This window comes from Pseudophryne corroboree, chromosome 9 (genome assembly GCF_028390025.1).
Source record: "Pseudophryne corroboree isolate aPseCor3 chromosome 9, aPseCor3.hap2, whole genome shotgun sequence".
NCBI lineage: Eukaryota > Metazoa > Chordata > Amphibia > Anura > Myobatrachidae > Pseudophryne > Pseudophryne corroboree.
Window position 1 is genome coordinate 208800135 of NC_086452.1, and position 22912 is coordinate 208823046.

At 41.3% G+C, this 22912-nt stretch overlaps 1 protein-coding gene and 1 pseudogene across 1 annotated transcript in view; one reads left to right on the forward strand and one right to left on the reverse strand.

The window, feature by feature from the left end:
• LOC134957881 (pancreatic alpha-amylase-like) overlaps positions 1-18248 on the forward strand; it is a 190000-nt gene extending 171752 nt beyond the window's left edge. Inside the window, exons 8-10 of the mRNA XM_063940101.1 lie at positions 14816-14937; positions 17167-17292; positions 17762-18248. Of these exons, the coding sequence (XP_063796171.1) occupies positions 14816-14937; positions 17167-17292; positions 17762-17951 (438 nt within the window). The 3' untranslated portion in view covers positions 17952-18248. The remainder of the gene's footprint in view (positions 1-14815; positions 14938-17166; positions 17293-17761) is intronic.
• LOC134964776 (5S ribosomal RNA) lies at positions 3585-3703 on the reverse strand (annotated as a pseudogene).
• Positions 18249-22912: the final 4664 nt, after the last annotated feature.

Below are 22912 nucleotides of genomic sequence, written 5' to 3' on the forward strand. Positions count from 1 at the left end.
TAAATTGAGGGAGGAGGGTGCAGGGACAGGTATAGCCGTGTATGAGCACTGGGTTGGTGACAGATATAACTTTACCACTCGCCGTTCTAAATCCGTTTATATGCTGGCGTTTGTTGGTCTCGTCTGCTCGTTCAGCGTGGCCTGCTTCCCCTGACCTCATACACCTCACACACACCGAGGTGCAGCGGCTGCCCAGTCCGAAGACAGGGGGCGTGGCCGCACGACGTCCTTGATGACGTCAATCCCGACGTACGTTTCACCGCTGGGCTTGTTCACGGGAGCCTCCCGTGAACAAGCCCAGCGGTGAAACGTACGTCGGGATTGACGTCATAAAGGACGTCATGCGGCCACGCCCCCTGTCTTCGGACTGGGCAGCCGCTGCACCTCGGTGTGTGTGAGAGGTGTATGAGGTCGGGGGAAGCAGGCCACGCTGAACGAGCAGACGAGACCAACAAACGCCGGCATATAAACGGATTTAGAACGGCGAGTGGTAAAGTTACATCTGTCACCAACCCAGTGCTCATACATGGCTATACCTGTCCCTGCACCCTCCTCCCTCAATTTATACTTAGGACTACCATTGGAGCTTTATGCCCAGTTGCACATATTATATAGAGGTGCTTTGTCATATATGTTGCTTTTTGCGGTTATACCCTCTCTTTCAAGCAGCCGCTGCACCATTATGTGTGTAAAAGGCATGTGAGGTCAGGTGGAAGCAGGCAATGCCGAATGAGGGGATGAGATTGACAAATGCCGACATCTAAATGGGTTTGAGCGGCAAGTGATAAAGTAATATACATATGTCACTCCCCAGTACACATATACGGCTATATTTGCTCCTGCTCTCCCCTCTCTTCTCCCACATTATATATTTGGGACCACTATTGGAGTCCCATGTCTATTTCCATACACCCCTTATTACTATTGAGGTGCTTTACCATATTGTTGCATATATTGCACTTGTCTTACTAAAGAATTTATTCTAGGACTGTTTATTGTCGTATTGATGCATATGCTGCGGTTGTCTTGTAAAAGACAAGTGTTTTAGGACTGCTTATTTTGCAGATTAGCACTGTTTTAGTGTCAACTTCCTTACAAGATTTAACTTGTGATCTGATGAACATCTATCAACTTTTTGTGTTACATATGTTACATTTGTCCTGCAAAAGACTTTGGTTTAGGACTGTGTATCTTCATACTGCTACATATGTTGCATTTGTCTTGCTTAAGACTTTGTTATAGGACTGTCTATTTTATTCTGCTGATTCAGCACCCTTGTAAATGTTAAAGTCCTCACCAGATCTAATTCATGATCTGATGAATATCAATTAGTCTAATGATCTTGGAATTTGACACTGACCTATTATAGGTGATCCAATGAATTATTTTCTTGCAGATCATATGTTTGAGGAAATTTCCTCCTGATTTATTACTTAAAAGCAATGTAGGTGAAGTTTTGCTTGTATATTTCCACAAAAATTGTTATAAAAATTATTACCTTTTGTCTGATTAGCCGATGGGATTATTATTAATAATATGGATGACATAACAGAAATTATCAGTGTGTGAACAACAGCGATTCTCTCTGAAACACCAGCGCAATAAATGCTGTCCTCCATGCTATTTAGTATTAATCAGAACATCCCCCATTTGCTACAGTTTTCCTTTCCTCCCTCTTTTCTCTTCTCTTTTTCTATCACTCTCTCATCTGGTTGACAGCAGTGCTGGAAAGGGCTCCGTCCTCTTTAGCGTACATTTTGCTGTCACAACAGAAAGCAGAAGTGCTCCTGTCTTCCTTCTTTCTTCATCCCCCACTCAAGGGGGGAGAAAAATTTCTACAGTAAATCTCTGCATTTTAACTCTACTTTACTTCTAAGACAGCTGTGGGTTCTCTTTTCCAACACTCTCTCATCTGGAAAAGCCTGGGGGTAATTTTCTCCAGTGGCGTTAGCAGGCTCAGTACAGACAGCAGAAGTGGGTTCTTCTTCCTTCACATATCATCTTCTACTATTCAAGGTCGTACTATCCTGAAAGTAGCCCGATCTTTAACCTCGGAAGCTGATAGGATAGACCTGGTCAGTACTTTGAAAGGGGACCACTTAGGAATACCAGGCACTGTGGATATCATCAAGATGATCACCTTAATGCTCATTTAACACTGGTGGAGCAGTCCTATACTACTCACTCTTATTTTCACCCTCCTATCTTTATATTGTATTATAGATAGATATATTTGGACCATAATTGGTCGATATTTTAAGGAACAGAATAAATGTTAAGTTTTAGATTATTCATTTTCACATCATCATACTGTATATCATGATCTAATATCATTATAATTTTCAATTAAGAGTGCTCCCAAAAAGGATTTCTTTTGTCTTTCCTTTCCCTTTTTTGGTTTAGTTACTCAGAAACTGCAAGAAAATATTTAGTAGCAATTCTGCTAATCTTTCGTTCGCAATTCTGCTAAGCTAAGATACACTCCCAGAGGGCGGCGGCCTAGCGTTTGCAATGCTGCTAAAATCAGCTAGCGAGCTAACAACTTGGAATGACCCCCATGGTTTTGCCCAACTGCTAACAAATTTGCTGCTGCGATCAACTCAGAATTAGGCCCCTTATCTGGTTCATCATCACATTTATACTATAATCAGATAGGTTTAATAATTAATTTTGTATCATTATTTCAAGTAATATTATCCTTTTCATTTTTATAGGGTTTATAGAGGAAATCTGTAAATGATACTGAAATTAATCTTTTGAAATTATTGATTGTATATATATATTTGTTTTTATATGTACAATATGCGTGTTGTAGGCAGCAATTGTGTTTTTTATTATTCTGTTCACTCTGATTCAGAAAAATGTGCATACATCTATTTATATACTATGGGAGCATGTTTGATGACGTTTTTAGCTAAGTACAATATTGTATTAGCGGTAATTGACCAGTAAACATACTGTACACACCGCAATAAGCATTGTGTACATTTTCCTTTTCTATAGTACCTATTGAAAAGCAGTTACCTATTTCTGTCAAAGTGGTTATATGGCATCTTTGATAATGGCAATAGTATATGTACAAGGAGAAAAAGTATGACTCTTGTTTGGGCGCACTCTTATTAGTTTCCTTAAATGGTCAATAAATGGTAAATCTATAACTTTAATGATGTTGTCTTAAGCTAGTACCCTTCTCCCCACATAAATATTCAAAGCGAGATAGACTCGACATAAACAACCATAATTGTAAGGTGCGGAAAATATATCTGAAAGAAAGTCTCTCTTTATTTAAATATATGTATGAAATGTTCAGATCTCAATTATGCCTGGATAAATGCATATAGGAAACGTAGCTACATCTCAAGCTGCCTCCGTCTGCTAAAGATCTGTACAAACTTAGTTTGTATTAATGCGGCCCTAAGTGGGGTTAAATACGTGAGTGGGAGAACCCACACACTTTTTAACAATTCTAGTAGTTTGCCACTGTCATTGGTGAGTAAATAATCACATTAGAGATTAAAGAAGTAGTTGGATTGAGTATAAGTGGTGATACTGCTGTTGGCGTTTTTGCTACAGGGAAGAGAACCTTCCTACTTCACCAGGTATTCCCTAGCAGTCGCCTGTCTAGGTACTGACCTAGCCCACCTCCGTTTAGCTTCCAAGATCGGACGAGATTGGGCGTGAACGTAGGGGTATGGTCGTAGGGAGAACTTACCCTATATCGCCAATGAGAGTGCACCGAAACGGAAGGATTGATTCCTTCTGTGGAGAAGGAGTGAAGGAGAGTGGATGGATGATTGATCAGACTGTATTTCAGGATAGGGTATACAACGATGGGTAGATAGGTGTGAATCTGCTGTCCACGTTAGACTGGAGAGACGTGTCCCTGGGGGAACACGTTCTCCAGAATCATGGATGAGAGTTCACAGAAGGAAGAAAAGTAGGAATCTAGTGAGAGAATATAGGAAGTACTGTGAGCACTATTTTTTAGATGATGCTCTAAGTCACCTGTATTGTTTCAATATAGTAAATTTTGGTGACGGTAAAGATATCATGCAGGTATCACAGCGAAGGAGAAACAGATAAAGACTGTAATCATATGGCCTTGTGCTGACCAATAAATTCTGTAATTTGTGCCAAACCGCTAAATACCGGGTTATGTGTATTTACCACATAACATTAAAGAATCTGAAAAAGCTGGTATGATAGCCTGAAAAGAATCGAAATGGTTATTTATGGCAGTGGCAAAAATAATTTCCTGTTAGAGGCGGTTATTGCTTGTATTTGCAAAAGAAAATAAGAGAGACTGATAAATTATCACCAATCAAACAACCCCCTTGGTGACACGTCCTCAAGTAAACAGACACATGAGTTATGCCTTTAAAACGCTGCCTAAGGCCAGCTAATTCCGAAATCACACCAAATCATTCCCTGCAATCATGAATATATGCAGAGACTTTGTTCATTGCTGTACATAAACATAAGAATTGAGCGAGGAAAAAAGGAGCAGGATCACCAGTTGTCCAATGCTATACCAGTGTTATGCCACCTGGTTACATCACAACTTGCTTACATGGGGGAGTACATGTGTATGCAACTCAGTCAGACTAGAAAGTATTGAACTAGGGCAAAAGTGCTTAGTCAGATAAAGGGGCAGAGGATATGACTCTGTAAAGCCGATATGTCCTGTGGCTATAAAATTACCCACAGGAGGTATGCCCGCTGAAAAAACGGAGAGCAAACTTATTATGTAAAAAAGGCAAAGTGCCCACAGTAGGATAATTAAGGTAATAAATATCACCCATTCAGATGTCAAGCAGGAGAGGTGCCCACTAGAAAAACGCGTTTCACCCGATCACGGGCTTGTTCACTTTCATTCTGAGCACCCCTTGGAATAAGGGGCTTGAGTATTAAATGGAGCCTGTCATTACGATCAGCCAATGACTGGTCCCGAGGGCGGGGTTACATTAAGTAGATAGTCCTATCACTAGCTTCATAGATAGAGGGAGGGCTCGCTGATGTCACTGGATTTATGAACGTGGGGCGGAAGTTGTGATTATTCCTTCCGCCCTCACTGTGTGGCTGTGATATGGTCAAAAACAAGTGGCTGGTAGTGGGTGTCCCGCTGTGCGGGCTTCAAATGGACTAAGAAGGACCACTGTTACCGGTGCCTGGATTGTGATCCTCCGGGCGAGGGCCGCGATCGGCGGTATCAGCAGCTGACAAGTGTATGGGCTGAAGCCGTCACATAGTGCCCCGCCCATACCGATGACAAGCCGGTTGCTATGGTGTTTGTGCCGCTCCTGAATGATATGTGGGCGGAAGTGGTACTGATCTAAGGGCGGAAGTGACAAGCTGAACTTACGCCCAATCAGCTGTGCAAACTTGGGTTGCTAGGATACCTATTGAATTCTACGAAACGAAAGGGGGGAGAGCGGACTAACTGCTCCACCCCCTATCTAGGCTATGTGGGCAGACTGTGAGAGAGTCTCTGTTTGGATGTGTGTGGGAAATATGATAAACTAGTGATGCCCTGTTCCTTCTGAGGAACGGGAAATAAAGATATTACACATTGTTGTGATTATGATAAATGAAAATAAAAATAAAAATAAAAAAATAAAAAAATAAAAATAAATATATAAGGAATTAAAAATAAATAAATAAGAAGTATCAGTCTATACAACTACATGGCAATAAATATAAACATAATAAAAATAGTGAATAAAGAATAAAGGATATTGAAAGTAAATATAATTAGGGGGATAATTATAAAGAAAAATGAGTGACAAATTTTTTGGAAAAATATGCATATGATTCTATGAGTAAATAAGGAAAAAGATGATGCTAAAATGGGTATGCAATAAGGGGGGCTTATTGCGGGGCATGAAATTTGAGGGGGGAAAAACAGAAAAGGGGGGAGGGGAGTATAAAAGGTGGGAAATTGCGAGAATGAGACAATAGTGTTGGTAAGAATGGTGTGGATGATTATACTTGGTTGAAACAGAGTGTTCACCTGGGTTGACATACCCTGGGAACTGTCTGTATTGTTAGAACCTGGCAGTGCTGGATATGTGTGAGTGAGTTGGGTGTGTGTCTGTGCAAGTGGTGCCTAGAGATGGTGCGAAGTCAGTGTGTGGTAAACATTGTTAGACTGGGGGAGAGAAGGGGAAGGGAGTGTGCCGTTGTGTGTAGGAGTGTGTATTTCTGAGTGTGTGAGCCAATGATTATGTCTGTCTTTCACTAGTGAATGTGATGTGATTGAGGTAAAGCAGTGATGAGGTGCCACTATGGTCAAAATGGTGAGAAACAGTATGTGCTGTGGAAAATGTGAAAGGTGGGTGAAACTTGGGTGATGGGGTTATGAAGGGTTGGTGCTGCTGTCATGTGTTGGTGGTGAATGTGTTGGTGTGTAACTGATGGGTGAAGGTGGGAAGGGTGGGAGATGGGAGTTATGAGGGTGGAAAAAGAAAGAAGAAAAGGGGGGTTGGGTTGGGGGAACGGAGAGGTGAGAAAGAGGGGGGAGAGAGAGTTGGGATCTTGTTCATGCTGGGTGTGAGAGATAGGTAAACCTCAGAGTAAAAGTGAATTGTTGGTGGTGCCATTTAGAACACATGCATGGCAAATCTCACAGGAAAACACTATAGTTAATGTTTTCGTTGAGGCCATTGGGTCGAAGGCCGTTCAGCTTAAATGTCCATTCACTTTCTTTTTTCAAAAGTTCTTTGGTGATGTCTCCGCCCTTAATTCCCAGGTGAATTTGTTCCAAGCCAAATATCTTGAAATCCTTCTGATGATCCTTGTGATGGGTATGGAAGTGTCTTGCAACTGTTGTTAACTGCTTCATCCTAGCCAGATCCGTGGCGGCATTCCGACAAGTGCCCAGGTGTTCCAAGGCTCTTTCCTTGAGTTTGCGAGTTGTCATGCCTATGTACCTGGCATCGCAGTTGCACGTGATGCAATAAATTGAAGCTTGTGTGTCGCAATTGAAGAATTGTTTAATCATTATGGTCTTTCCGTATCTGTCCACCACTGAATTTGTTTTTAGAATATAGGGGCATACTTTACACTTGCCACAGGGGAAAGAGTCTGTCACTCTAGTAGATGATGGTATCCCACCAGTCATGTAGTCAGTTATTTGACTTTGTCTTGTTGTCTTTCCAACAAAATGACTTCTGACCAGATGATCCTTAATATTTCTGGACCTTCGCCAGCTCATGTTGATTTTGGAATCTATATAAGGTGATAGGTCCGCATCTAGTTGTAGAATAGGCAGGTGTTGCTCTATTGCCTGCTTCAGGAGTTTCCATTCAGGACAAAAGGTTCCGATGAACCTAACTTTAGTTTCATCATCCTTGATTTTAGGTTGACGTTGGGAGATCAGAGTATCTCTGCTGGTGTGTAAAGCTTCCTTTTGAGCCCGCTTGAGAGAGCGCTTGCTGTATCCTCTTTCTCTGAGCCGATCAATCAATTCATGACTCTTCATCTTGTAAACCCCTACCTCCGAACAGTTGCGCCTCAGTCTCAGAAACTCCCCCTTAGGAATGTTCTCAATAGTGGGGGGGAAATGAGCGCTAGTTTGGAGGAGGATGCTGTTGGTGGCGGTTTCTTTCCGATAGATTTCGGTGGCCAGGGTGCCATCAGGAGACTTATAGATCCGTAGGTCCAAGAAGGCAACCATGTCTTTACTAATTGTATGTGTTAGTTTGATGTTCAAATTGTTGCTGTTAAGAAGATGAATAAATGAAAGCAAAAGTTCCTCTGTACCATCCCAGATGATGAAAATATCGTCTATGTATCTGAGCCAAATTAACACATGTTCTGTGTATCTGTCATTCTGTTCATTGAAAACGTGAGTCTGTTCCCATCTCCCCAGAAAGAGATTGGCATATGTTGGTGCACAGGCCGCGCCCATCGCGGTACCCCTAACTTGTAAGTAGAAGCGATCCTGAAAGGTGAAATGGTTTTTCTCTAATACGAATTTCAACAGGTTGAATAATAGGGAGTTGAAATCATCATTTGTGCTCAAATCCAGGAAATGTCTAACTGCCTCAAGACCCATCTGGTGGTCGATACTGGTGTACAGAGCTTCTACGTCTAATGTAGCCAGTATGAAATGCTCCTCAAAGTTGATATCCTGTATCTTGCGGAGCAGGTCAGATGTGTCTTGTAGGTAGGATGGCAACTGTAATACGTATTCACGCAGATGTAAATCGAGAAACCGGCTTGGTTGTTCCAGCATCCCTCCATTCCCAGACATAATAGGTCTGCCGGGTGGTCTTTGGATATTCTTATGGACCTTGGGAAGGAGGTAAAAGGTGGGTACCCTGGGGTTGGTGACAGAAAGATATTTGTGTTCTTGTTTGGTGATTTTCCCAGTTGAAGCTGCCTCATCGATCAATTGAGAGTATTCTCTCATAAATTGTGGAATCGGATTGTGGGAAAGTTTCTTGTAGCAAGCCGTCTGATTCAATTGCCGGAGTGCCTCGATGGTATACATCTCTGTGGGCCAAAGAACAATATTTCCGCCCTTATCGGACGGTTTTATGACCACGTCTTTCCAGGTATTTAATTGTTTAAGTGCTTGTCTTTCTTCTCTCTTCAAGTTGTCTGGGAATCTGTGACATTTATTAAGGTTTTGCATATGAATCTGATCAAATTCCTTAGCGACCAGGTTTAGAAATACTCGCACTTCAGGGCTCTTGTCATCTGGGGGAAAAAAAGTAGGATTTGTTCTTGCACATTGGTCGGCGATCGGCTGTGGAGTCCCTGTCAGATTCAGAGTATAATTCTTCCAGAATACCGAGTATGTTTCTGTCTTCTTCCGTCAATGGGGCTTCTAGGATATCATCCTTTTGTTGACTCCTTTGTGCAAAGAATTTTTTTAAAAGGAGTTTACGACCAAATAATCTTAGATCTTTTTCCCAAAGGAATCTGTCGAAAGATTTTGAAGGAGAGAAGGATAGGCCTTTGCTAAGAACATTACATTGAGCTGAGGTAAGAATTCTGTTGGATAAATTGATTACAGTTAGACGTTGAGATGTGGATGGGTCTATCGTATTTTCCGTCTCTGGCGTTCCGGATACCTCGATGTCCGTGGCATGTCCCATCGAGAGTCTCGTCCCGTGTCTCTTCTTCCCCCCTCGTCTCGTCTTTCTTGAGGTCTGTACCTTCCTCTCGGTTTCTGTCCTCTTTCTAAAAAATGAGGGGAACCTTCCCTGCTGGAGTTGGGGGTGGGTCGTACCGTATCAAGTGCCTCATTGAGAGAGTCGTCACTTGTTGATGACTCAAATTCTGAGAAAGTATACCCCTCTGGTTGTCTTCTACCCCTATTCCTGGGGGGCTGGGGGTTCCACTTAAAGATGTCACCCTGGGAAAAGTCCCTTTTATCTCTTTGCAACTTATTCCGTTTACGGTCAACAATGGTTTTTTCGTAGGTGTCGAGATCCTTTTTGTGTCTTTCAAAGGTCGTCAGATAATTTATTTTGTAATTTTGGAACAGGTTTGTGCAGGATCAAAAACTTTTGCTCCTTCATCTTTGATAATGGCCACAGATAATTGAACTATTTCTTATTTAAAGTACATTTAATATTGTTTATTTGTGCATAATATAATGCACTGTGGGTCTGACACACAGCGCCGATGTTCATGTAGGTGGTTAATTCTTTGCTACTGTGCATGCACGGAAATCTGGGTATACAGAGTGTCTGCACAAAGGCACAGTTGTAATTGAGATGCGCAGTATCAGAGATATCTTGGAAAAGTGATGGGCATTTGTGCACATTGATTGGGAGGTGGGTATTAATGCGCATACAACTGGTGTATCTCATTGGTGTATTATGAGAGTGTGGCTGGCATGTTGCAAAATTGATTGCATACACAGATTCTTCAACATTCACACAGGAGGCCATACTCAGTCAGAAAGTCTGCCACTGCATATAGCTGGTGCAATTTCCGTGGTGCAACCGATGGTGTCTACGGACTGGTTCTATAGATGCTGACAGTGGGCGTCTCAGTCGTTGCACATTTGGACAAACACTTCTACACAAGGGAAGGGCTTTGTAGCAGCATGTGCATAAAGTCGCAGATGCGCAACTGCCAAAAGATGCAGCTGTGACTGCCTCTGAAACATCCCGTATGTGTGGTCTCCTATTCTGTTTGTTATATTGTGGATATATAGATTTATATAAATAACAGAGGATTTACACACATTTTCAGTTAAATTCTGCATTATTTGGCATATTGTGGGAGTGTGTTCACATTTGTTTTACATAATGTTCTTATTGTGAATTTTTCTATTTTATCTGTATGTCTTTATTTCATGAATTAATTTTTTGGAGATACATTTGGGCACTTAGGCGCACAAACACACACTTAAATACTTGGAATACAGTTCCATACTATATTCTTTTTTGTTGCATGTGTAATAAATATTAATAAACTCATATAAAGTACTAACACTAATGAATATTCCCTCAGCCATCAAAGCCTTTGAGAATTTGAGTACTCTGTATGATTTTGGAGGTTTATGCCCTTTTTTGTCTATCCTACTAAACAACACAAAGGTCTTTGTCAAGCAGCATTAAGTAGTTGTCACATATATATATATTATTGTTCTATAGTATGTTTATGTATATATTTATTTATACAGTCATTGGGCGGAATTCAAATGTAATTTGTTTTTGCTCCCAGCAGATGGTGCCCAATGGAGCTATTCAATTGTAGCTCTGTTAGGGCATGATCTGCTGGTCAGCTCACAGCCCCCGGGGGTGGCAAGCCGAAATGTAGTAAAAGTGACCTCTTTGGGTACCCAAACAGCACTTTTTGGATCGCATCCATTAGTTTAGTTGGGTTTAGGTGCTTTAGGCTGCTAAACCAGACACTAATGGGCGTGATCAGTGCGATAGGAGGCATCAATTGAATATCACTCCTGCAATTTCCCATCATTATAGATGGGAGATTGGGACAATAATAATTTAATTCCCCCCATTGTTTAAAATTCTGAGTATTTTTTTTCCAAGCACCGCTGCTTTGGGCACAGCAACAGGGGGCACAACTACTGAGGGCACAGCAACAGGGGGCAAAACTACTGAGGGCACAGCAACAGGGTGCAAATCTACAGGGGCACAACTACTGAGGGCACAGCAACAGGGGGCACAACTACTGAGGGCACAGCAACAGGGGCAAATCTACAGGGCACAATTACTGAGGGCACAGCAACAGGGGGCAAATCTACACGGGCATAACTACTAAGGGCACAGCAACAGGTGGCAAAACTACAGGGGCACATCTACTGAGGGCACAGCAACAGGGGGCAAAACTACAGGGGCACAACTACTGAGGGCACAGCAACAGGGGGCAAATCTACTGGGGGCACAGCTACAGGAAGCACAACTACAAGGGAATAACTGCTCACGCCCCTTCCCTATGAAGCCACGCACCTATTTTGGCAACGTGCTTGAAGCATGCACTAACCTTTTTTTTAACCTATTTATTTTTGATTAAATTTTTTTTCTATTTATTTATTTATTTGGGGGGGAGGGGGGCGCCAAAGGAAATTTTCACCCTGGGCACCACAAGGTCTTGAACCGGCCCTGGGTAAGGCATTGCTATTAAGCAATTAAGTTTTCATATAGCAACAATTTCTTAACAGACCAGTTTAGAAGGAAAACAATATGTAAAAGCGTCCGATGCACGAGACTTTATGTTCACTTTCTGGAGAATCACCCTGCAGAGAAATAGTTCTTCCATACACTATGTAGAGCCTAGTTTATTTGCAGATTAAGCAGAGGAGCTGATTCTGAGTCAGATGAAAAGTAGTTGTAGCTGTGGGTAGTTGTGGAAGCCTACCTTATGCTAATGTGAATTTCCATTCGACTAAAAAATCTGTATGCCCGCAAGTGGGAAACAGCTACTCCCTATTGTTCTGTTTAGAGCCCATAGTGTCACCATTAGTATCAGCAGCACTTGCACCAGTCTCATGCTAGGTGCAAGAGATCCATCTAAAACAGTCTTCACCTTCTCCATACGCACGGTTCTTTCTCGCTGCCTAAATCTGGCCTGTCAGACTCAGAATATTAGAGAGATAAGCAAAAATTCAGTTGTGCTCATGCACTGTATGCTAAAAGTTGCTATTTTCGTCTGTGCAAAGAGAGCCGCCCAACTCAGAATCAGCTCAAAAATGTTTTATACAGTTATATCTGAGTGTAGAATAAGCTAGAGAAACACCTATACAGTATTTTACGAGTAGCAATTTACTTGTCATTCAGGTTAACATGAAAAAACAACAGAGTGGCTGGGATGAACTAAAAGCTAAGAAAGAGGAAAAGAAAAACCTAGAGAAAGTATTGGCTAAGACCAAAAAAATTGCAGACTTTTGTTCTATAAAAAGTGCAGCCAGTTCCTCTGTAGTCAGTCCAAGTGCATCCACTGCCAGAGTCTATGCAGTTGGTGCAAGTGAAGATGGTGCAACAAATTATTTATTTAGTATTATTTATTATGTTTTCATGGTTTGCACCTTGTACTTTGTTCAAAGTCAAATATTGGAAAACTAGCAATTTTCAGGTATGTTTCTGTTAAATCACTTTATAAATAAAATTGTTTGCATTTATTAATAAACTCTAGTTTGTGCTTTTTATGTACTTTTTTTATTCAGTGGTCAATAATATAACAGGTGGTATATGCTAAACATAAACAAAGGAGGGAGGGAGAATGAGGTGGTTGAAGGTAGGTGGGTAGCTATGTCCTCCATGGTGTTAGCCAAACCATACGGCATAGACCACACCATCATATCAGTTTCCACACCCCCACCATGCTGGGCACACCCCTTTGGCAGCACACGATTGGCCCTTTGTGAGTTTCAGCTCCAGCCCTATGAGGACCTTAATCTGGCACGGAGTCCAGGCTTTAAGGATCTATGTAGATTGTACCAGTGCCTTCTCTTCATTCTCTATGGGTTCCACAAGAGAGGATGGCCTGCTGACAAGCAAACACTGGCGAGGTGGCTTCGGATGACTATCTCGGAAGCTTATTTTCAAGCTGATCTCCCTGTTCCGGCTAATATCTCTGCTCATACTACTCATAAGGTACTGTAGGTTAATCTTGGGCAGCACGCTGTGGTGCCTCTGTGGAACAGATATGTAGGGCAGGCACATGGGCTTCCATTAACACATACATTAGACATTTTGCCTTTGATACCTTTGCCTCTGAGGATGCTGCATTCAGGCGAAGGATTCTCCTGTCCAATCAGGAGCGTCCCCTCTACTAAATTTGCTTTGGGACATCCCAATGTATATCATGTGGATACTACTGTGGACCCTGCAGGAGAAATAAGTAGTTATGGTAGACTTACCATCGATAACTCTATTTCTCAGAAGTCCACAGTATCTACAGGGATCCCACCCTGACGCACCTGACTTGAGGATCCTTACACTTACTAACCTCTTCCTTCTATGGAAGTGTGTGTATGTTCTCACCTGATTAGGGCTCTCTATGATGCTCCTGCCTTGAGCTTTGGAAAATAGCTGAATTGCCTGAGCTAGGAGGTGGGAATATAGGAGACTGGCCCATTGCATTCTGGGAGGATGAAAGCTTTGATCATTGGTGCCATTCCGCTGATGCTACCTCATATCCTAATGTATATCCTGTGGATACTGTGGACTTCGGAGAAATAGAGTTATCGATGGTAAGTCTACCATAACTACTTATTTTCACTAACATGCCCATGACATTCCTGTAAGATTCCCACAATACAGACTATGCATTAACTTCAGGCCACCTCTCAGTCACCGCAGAGAATGCCCATCACTTTGCTTTTTCAATTTCTGATACCATCTGCCCCAAACGCAACAACACTTTTGTGCGTACACTCAGGTTAATGCATGAACTGTAGGTGTTTTCAGAATCATTTTATGCATGCTCACTAGCAAAGAATTAATCCAACGCCAAGTCGCCGCCCACGATCGCCTTGCGAATGCCTCTGCCTGTCAATAAAGACAGAGGCAGTTACATACACTAAGATGCAAACTCATCTCCCTGCCTGCGCATGCACAGAATGGGTCCTGCACGTGCGCACTGCAGGGGCAGACGGGCATCTCAGTAGGTTCTGCTACTGAATAACCCCCTTAATTAATACATTTAAAATCTCACACAGTTTCTCAGCAGTCTTCCATAAAGTAGACTACTGCTCACCAGATTAAACTAAATGGGTTTCTTCTATTAATGTAGCTGCTGTTCAGATAGTTCCAGGAACTATCTGAACAATATCTTGCATATGTATAATATTTCAGAATTCTCACAAAGTTCTCACAAACAGGGCCCTCTCCCCTCATGTGCTTTACCCTCTTAGACTATTTTCTACTCCATACTACCCACAATGGCACCTAACCCTCGGTTTCTGCCAACTTGATGTTTCAGTTACTGTCCCCTGATGCAGAAATGTTAATATACCATGTCCTATATTGTCTTGTACTGTTAGTCATTGTTTTCTTGTTTTGCTCATTTGTTTAAGTACTTTGTTAGGTGCTGCAGAATCCTTGTGGTGCCATATATAAATAAATACATAAATAAATAATAATAATAATAATAATAATAATAATAATAATACTATACCCCTAGTAATACCAATATTTTGTTGTTCACTATGACTATACTTAGCCATTCTTTACTCTCAATTGTTCTATGTTTAACATTTAAAGCCAACTCTTTTACAGTCTTGCACCACTCTGCGGATCCCCTTTTCATAAAGGAAACATGTTACTAAAGTAGAGAAAAGCTTTACATCCAAAAAAAATTGTTCCCCCGTTTCTTATCTTGCCTATAGGATATAAATGACTGGATAGGACCACCAAGCCATTGGAATGGGTCAATTAAGGCAGTCACTATTAATGAAGATACCACTTGTGGAAATGGCTGGGTGTGTGAACACAGATGGCGCCAAATAAAGTAAGTGACCCATGAAATCTATAGGACAAAATAAACATGATTTTACTTAGTTGCTCATTAGGGGCCTGATTCAGAGAAGTACACAAAGCCGATGTTATATGGAACTGAGCGATTATCGGCAGACTGCACATGTGCTGCATTCAGTACTGCAAACCTGCATACAATGATGATACATACGTAAAGTGATTGACAGGAAGTGACCACTTTGGGCTTCTGAAGATGGTGTTAGCAGAAAGTGGTTGTTAAAATACAGGTGTGTCATGGTCATGTTTGGGGCGTGTATCGGTTGTTAGCTGCAAGCTCTAGCATACAAAAACATGGCACCTGAGTGACTATAGGGCCTAATTCTGAGTTAATCGCAGCAGCAAATTTGTTAGCAGTTGGGCAAATCCATGTGCACTGCAGGGGGGATAGATGTAACATGTGCAGAGAGAGTTAGATTTGGGTGGGGCGTGTTAAAACTGAAATCTAAATTGCAGTGTAAAAATAAAGCAGCTAGTATTTACCCTGCACAGAAACAAAATAACCAACCCAAATCTAACTCTCTCTGCACATGTTATATCTGCCCCCCCCCCCCCCCCCCGCAGTGCACATGGTTTTGCCCATTTGCTAACAAATTTGCTGCTGCGATCAACTCAGAATTACCCCCATTGTCGGGTCCAGTCTGCGTAGTCCAACGTCTACCCTTCAGCCCAACATTTCTCGTTCTTGCTGAGTACAGTATGTGTATGCAATTGAGTTGCGGTAGCTCTGGTGGGCATTTCTTTTCATTTCTGGGTGACATCTTCACTTGCTGTTATCTGCAGTTAGAAAATTGCACTTGCAGCTGTATTAGCATATTTCTCTGAATCAGGCCCTAAATAACTATACATTCACAAACTATTTAACGATGTACAATGAAATATGAATTAAAAGTTTGACTCTAAAACATTTTCACTTATAATAAAATATATGGAACTGGGTAATAAGTGTAACTGGGTGTAAAACATGGAGTCAAAGTTTGATGCAACTATGTGCTTTGCAAAGTTGTATACAAGCAATAATAAACCTGTTTTGAGGTATACAGTATGTTTTGACCCTAGTATAGTGTCACAAGTGTGCACTAATGATGACCAGTAGAAAACCAGGCACACACTTAGAGATAGTAAGCAAATTATGGCAATTTTCTTCTGTGCATGCTTCTTTGGAAAAAGATACACCTGATTTACTAGCAACTGTCTAACTTGACCAATGTGGTTTTAAAGTACACTTGAGCAGACTTTTAGTGGTAAACATAATCAGAATCATACTTACACATTGATTATTGTATATTATATGCACTGTGTTTATACTGTATACTGTATGTGTGTATACAGTACCCTTAGGTGTTTGTCATGGCCATTGGCCTCCGGTAACTTCTGAGGGGAAATGTAATAGGGTCTGAGTTTGTAAAATGTGCGATTTTAGCACTAAACTCACACATTTTCTAAACTTGACCAATGTAATAGGGTCTGAGAACATGCAAACTCATGTTTTTTGGTCTCCTGCAACTCGCAAAATTTTAACTTGGATCCAGATGTTTCCCATAGGAAAATATCAGAGATGAGCGGATTCGGTTTTACTCGGTTTTACTCGGTTCTCAAAACCGAATCTTATTGGCTATCCAAAACACGTGACATCCGTGAGCCAATAAGATTCGGTTTTGAGAACCGAGTAAAACCGAGTAAAACCGAATCCGCTCATCTCTAGAAAATATTCAACTCAGTGAATGTAATATGACCAAAAACTCGCCTATAAACAGACCATCTTTTTATAGGCGAGTTTGACAGAAGCATTCACAGATCAGTGAGATCTGTACATGCCTCTGTCTGTGAAAGTTAACCAAGAGTTAAAAAGTAAAAACACAAACTGATGTGCGGTCTCGCCCTAAAGCATAAGCAACCCCGGGCTCTTTGAGCCGGTGCTGATTGAAAACATAAAGGGGGGAAAATGACTGAGGTCCCCCTGTATTTTAACAATCGGCACTGGGCTCTTGGATCTGGTTCCAAAAATATGGGGGAAGGAGAAGACGTAGGGGTCCTCCATATTTTTCAAACCAGCATCGGACTCCACTAGCCAAGCATGGGGACATGCTTATATGGGTCCCCACAGCCGTACCATTACCACCCCAACTAGTCATCCCTGGGTGGGGTAAATACTATTTATTGAATTATTCCAGTGATGGGATATTTGTTTACTTTTTTTTTGTAGAAATATGGTGGCTTTCCGTAACTTTGTAAATGGCCAAGCACTCATTAACTGGTGGGATAATGGAGAAAACCAAATTGCCTTTGGTCGTGGCAATGTAGGTTTCATTGTGTTTAACAATGATAATTGGTAAGTAACATCTGTACTCAATATACAGTACCTATGGCACATTATTTTTAGGTTTGTAGAGGTTGTGGTCAAAATCCCAAGTGGTCCCTGAGGATAGTACTGGGGTTAGGATGCAAAAGAAGGAGGTTAGGCTTAGGCTGCGGGAGGGCTGGGTTAGGGTTAGGATTAGGGATAGTGTGAAATATTTACCTGGAAGTAGTTGGTCTTCTGACTGCTGGAATCCCAGCTACTGGTACTAAACAGCTTATGACATTTCTTAGAAACTTCTGTAATCATGTAAACAATATCTAGTCCAATTTGGTTATATAAATGTAAACTATTATTCACCATCTTTTTGTAAGATGACCAAATTGGGGACTTAAGGATAATGCCCCATTACCTAAAATATATTTTTATGTGCAGTATTACCAATTAATCTATTTAAAGACCAAAGCTATGAAACTGGATAAACTTGATATGATCCTTGCAGGGACATGGATGTCACTTTGAACACAGGACTTCCTGCTGGAACATACTGTGATGTCATCTCAGGGCAGAAAAATTACACCTATTGTACTGGCTTACGGATCCATGTAAACAGCACTGGCACTGCTCATTTCACAATCAGCAGTAAAGCTGAGGACCCTTTTGTTGCCATTCATGTGAATGCTAAACTGTAAAATGCTTAGCACCAATGAAGAATCAAAAGACAAAGGACGGTATTCAAGTGATATATCACACCCAATCTCCTTTCTAAAGTGATCCCAATTATCACGCATATTGCACCCATAGTAATCAGGATTAGCAGCGTAAAGGGTTAGTGCACCTCACTACCCTAGGGGTAGCGAACTGAAATGATGATCCCACTCCCATCAGCAGAAATAGAATGGGTGTGCAAGAGGGCAGAAAGAATTGAATACTGCTCACACTGTCAACAATATTTTTGTCTAAATATCAATAAAATACTTCATATTCAATTTTGTGTGATATAACTGTTTACATTTTGCACCTAACTCAACCAAAGTATGCACATCCTTGTCAATCCCTTTATACCTGACATGGATTATTTCTGACTAAACCAAACATACAGTACAAGGGCCAGTAGAAAGAGAGAATGTGCAAGTCAGTTATAATGTCATTGATCAACTCTATGCCCTTACAGATGCCCAAATCATTCCCAAGATGACTTACCATCCAGTCAGGGAACTCAAAATGACTTTCTACTTCCCAGAGATGGTCCAGTAGGCTGCTCTAATGCATCCTTATCAAATCAAACCACCAACTATCCTAAACTAGTCCTTAGCAACTAAAGGGCCTTCCCAGCTACAAGATGTCTGCTAGCCAAATAAGAATGGGTAGTGTAAAAACCCAGCATGACAGGACTTCCTGTAATGGAATGTCCCAAAGCTGGCAAAGAAACAACAAGACTACAAACAGGAAGAAGGAGAAGGAGAAGAAGAAGAAGAAGAAGAAGAAGAAGAAGAAGAAGAAGAAGAAGAAGAAGAAGAAGAAGAAGAAGAAGAAGAAGAAGAAGAAGAAGAAGGAGAAGGAGAAGGAGAAGGAGAAGGAGAAGGAGAAGGAGAAGGAGGAAGAAGAAGGAGGAGAAGGAAGAAGAAGGAGGAGAAGGAAGAAGAAGAAGGAGGAGAAGGAAGAAGAAGAAGAAGACTCTTTCTTAGGTGCACTCTTAAAGATCAAAGATTAATTATGTGGAAATAATTAAAACATAACTTTTAATTGCTTTTATAAAATATTTTTTGTGTATCCAAGGAAGAAGAGGAACAATACAGATATTATTAATGTTAATAATTAACAATGATCATAAAAACCAGTGATCTGCGGTCAGTGTGTATATATACTGACCAAAAATGGAAAAAAGATGGATACTGTGGGGATAATTCAGATCTGATTGTAGATGTGCTAAATTTAGCACATCTACGATCACTTACTCAGATATGCCGGGGGACGCCCAGCACAAGGCTAGTCCGCCCCGCATGTCTGGCCCTACCCACCCATAAGGTTGCAGAAGTATTGCACATATGCAATGCTTTTGCACCCTCTGAGTAGCTCCATGCCAACGCAGCTCCTGTGTGCTGGCAGGCCGCTACTAGCTGCGTACTGGGTCGCTGCAGCTGTGTGTTACATCACGCGGCTGCCGCGGCCCGCCACACCAATGGCCCGGACATGCCTGCGTTGTCCAGACCACGCCCTGCCAACGGCATTCTAATTTCTATTAACATGCCCCCTCCCACCCCACAACCGCCTCTGGCTGTCAATCACGCAGGGACGATTGCAGCCCAAAGATGCTGTTAGCATCTCACTGAGCTCCCGGGGTGTGCACAACCAGTATGCGCGCACAGTGTGCCTGCTGTGCATGTGCACTCCACATAGGGATTCAGACTGGGATCGCTGCCGCTGCTGCTGCAGTGATCCAGTCTGATTTACCCCCTATGTTTGCCAATTGTAGTAGGAAGAAAGAATTGGTAATTCTACTGTCAGTGTTAGGTGCAGTGTAATTCCTACTACAATTGGCACAAGCTAACAAATGTATGGCTTCCCTACAGTATCTGTAACAATCCAGCAAGTGTCACTGGTCTCAATCGCACTAGAGGATCTCAATTATCATATGGCAATGTTGCTTTTGCTGAGGTATAACTGACCCAAGTAGAGATTTTTGCAAGCAAGCGTTTATTATACCTGACCTTATGTGTTTTTTTACCCTCATTGACCCAGTACAAGGATTGGCCCTGTACATCAATTGTTTATTGATTTAATTATTTTGGTCGGTCTATATTATCATGACAACCAGTATCCATCTTTGTCTCATTTCCTGTCATCATATATACACAATGACCACAGACCACTGGTTTTGATGATCATTATTAGTTATGTTTTAATAATTTCCACATATAATCAATATTTGATCTTTCAGAAGGCTCCTAAAAAAAGTCTTCTTCTGCCTGTTTGTAGTGCAATTAAGTTATATCCACTGACTCTGTGTTCACCACCAAATCAACAACACTAGGGCTTTTACCCTGCAATACTGTCAATTTTTATTTTCTAGCAATTATATCATTCATGATATAACAAAGACTAGTGCAGAATCAAAACTGTTTTGAACTGATCAGTTCAGATGGTATCAGATATATTGTAACAGAAGAAGTTACTGTTTGTTCTAATTGGCAGAATAGGTCTCACTCATACAATTTCATTTTAATGAAGATCAGTTTTTCCACAGTTTTTGGAAGTAGCCTGCTAAGCCTATTGCTCACAAGGTACCCAGCTATGCTAAAACTTATTTCCAAATGCACACTGCATAGAGTGCAGCTTAAGTACACCAAAATAAGTTTGTTCAAGGGACTCCAAATTGCCTTTTTCCCCCAGTATTCAAAAGGACTATGTGACATGTTAATTTGTACTTTTCCATTAAAATAATCCTCCACCATCCTATTGATGCTTAATATATCAGATTTAGCCATGGTAGAGGGGTCAATAATTGTGGGCAATTTTTTTTATATCTAACAATACCTGTCAAAATGTTGTTTCACTCTGGTGCACTCAGTTGACTCATCATCATCATCATCATCATCATCATCATCATCACCACCACCACCACCACCACCACCACCACCACCAATGGATCTCTTGGAAAAAGTGAGATTTTTCCTGGCAGCAGCAGTTTCAACAGAAGAAGCTGAAGTAGAGACATCATTGTGTGATGTACCATGCTAGCAGACAACTTGCTCACAAGGAGCTCTTTGCATCTGTTAAGATCTGGATCATTTGGAAATAAACAAAAAAAGAACGATCTACAAGTCCAGCATGCTTAGCGGAATATCTTTACTTCATCTCTTCCTTTAGCTTCTCTAGGTGCTTTTACAGTAGTTTAAAGAAATCACTTGACTCAAACTGGCAATGTCTGAACTCACTTCATTGGTTACAATTTCAAATTGGAGAGTATTCTCCACTGTGCTGGTCTAAGGTAATATGTCTCCCCTTTCCCTCTCTCATGCTCTGATATATATGCTTGGGTGGCTTTTTGCTGTTCCTGCAGTCACTAAAGCATATAGAGGGTCAAATTTCACCTGGTTACTACATCTTGCTTTAGTTGGTGTCATGTCATATGTAATTTTTTTGCAACTGCTGCAATCTTCTACATGCGGTTGCTAAATGCCAAATATACCAAGTACATTTTTGGGCCACACCTGCACAGAATGGTAATTTTTTTAGGTAACTCTGAACCACCACGTTTATTCTGTATGTAAAACATGCTACTTATTGAAATTCACTAATTCATAGTACTCATATAATGTTACTTACCTTTTAAGAAATCACAAATCCTGAGGAGAGTCAAAGTGGGGTAAATCATTTTGCTATGAAATTCCTAAATTTTTTCAACAGATTGGTATCATTATGCCTCTAGGTGAAGCCAATGATATAGAGAGTAGATTGCTTGTGAATAGGCTGGCATTGTGTGTTAGATACTGATTCTGCTGAAGGCAATACACCCACCCACTGCATAGTCAGTACAAAGAAATTTTGTAGGCAAAAAATAACTTTTTGTTTAACTTCCTGGTACAGGTGAGGAATGGATGTTCTGATAAAATGGAAGTGAGATTGAAATTTGTAGTGTGGACACATGACTACAACTAATTGTCTAAAGGTATCCGGACTCCAGGTCGACAACAAAAATGTCGACACACCTTAGGTCGACGCCAATTGATAGACACACCTTAAGTTGACATGGACAAAAGGTCAACATGGACAAAAGGTTGACAGGAACAAGGTCGACATGGAAAAAGGTCAACATGAGTTGTTCACAATTTTTTTCTTTTTTGGAACCTTTTCATACTTAATGATCCACGTGGACTACGATTGGAACGGTAATCTGTGCCTAGCGAAGCAGAGCGAAGGCACCATGCCAGAAGCATGGCGAGCGAAGCGAGCTATACGAGGGGACGCGGTGCACTAATTGGGGTTCCCGGTCACTCTACGAAGAAAACGACACCAAAAAAACATAAAAAACTCATGTCAACCTTTTTCCATGTCGACCTTGTTCCTGTCGACCTTTTGTCCATGTCGACCTTTTGTCCCTGTCGACCAATTGGCATCGACCTAAGGTGTGTCGACCTTTTTGTTGTTGACCTGCAGTCCCAGACCCTATCTAAAACCAGATGCATTGATGGTGGATATTGGACACAGATCTAAAGCTATCATAGCTGTCATGGCTTCAGTGATCCGCTGTGCAACAGGATGGCAGATGTCATACCTGCTTTCTCATGCAAATGCTTGTTTCACAGACAATTGTTGTTTGAAACTACTAGTCTTTTTCTTCCCATTCTGGGATGAACAGTTACCCCCAGCAGTAGCAGCAGCCCTAATGCAGAAAGATTCTTCTTGAGAACCCTGGATAGGGGAGGAATCGGTTAGCGTATGCAAGTAGTATACAGCAGAACTATCTGTGAATAATTAATGAGGAGGTTGATGATGAGCGTGTTAGCAGTGGAGATTGCATGTGCCAGTCCAAACTGCTTTTAGCTGATGCTGGACTGATTGTTATTAATTTACATTTTTTTTTCAGATTTTGATTAATAAGCTGAACTCACTGCAAATGAAATAATAGGGACGATGTGCCTAGGTGTTA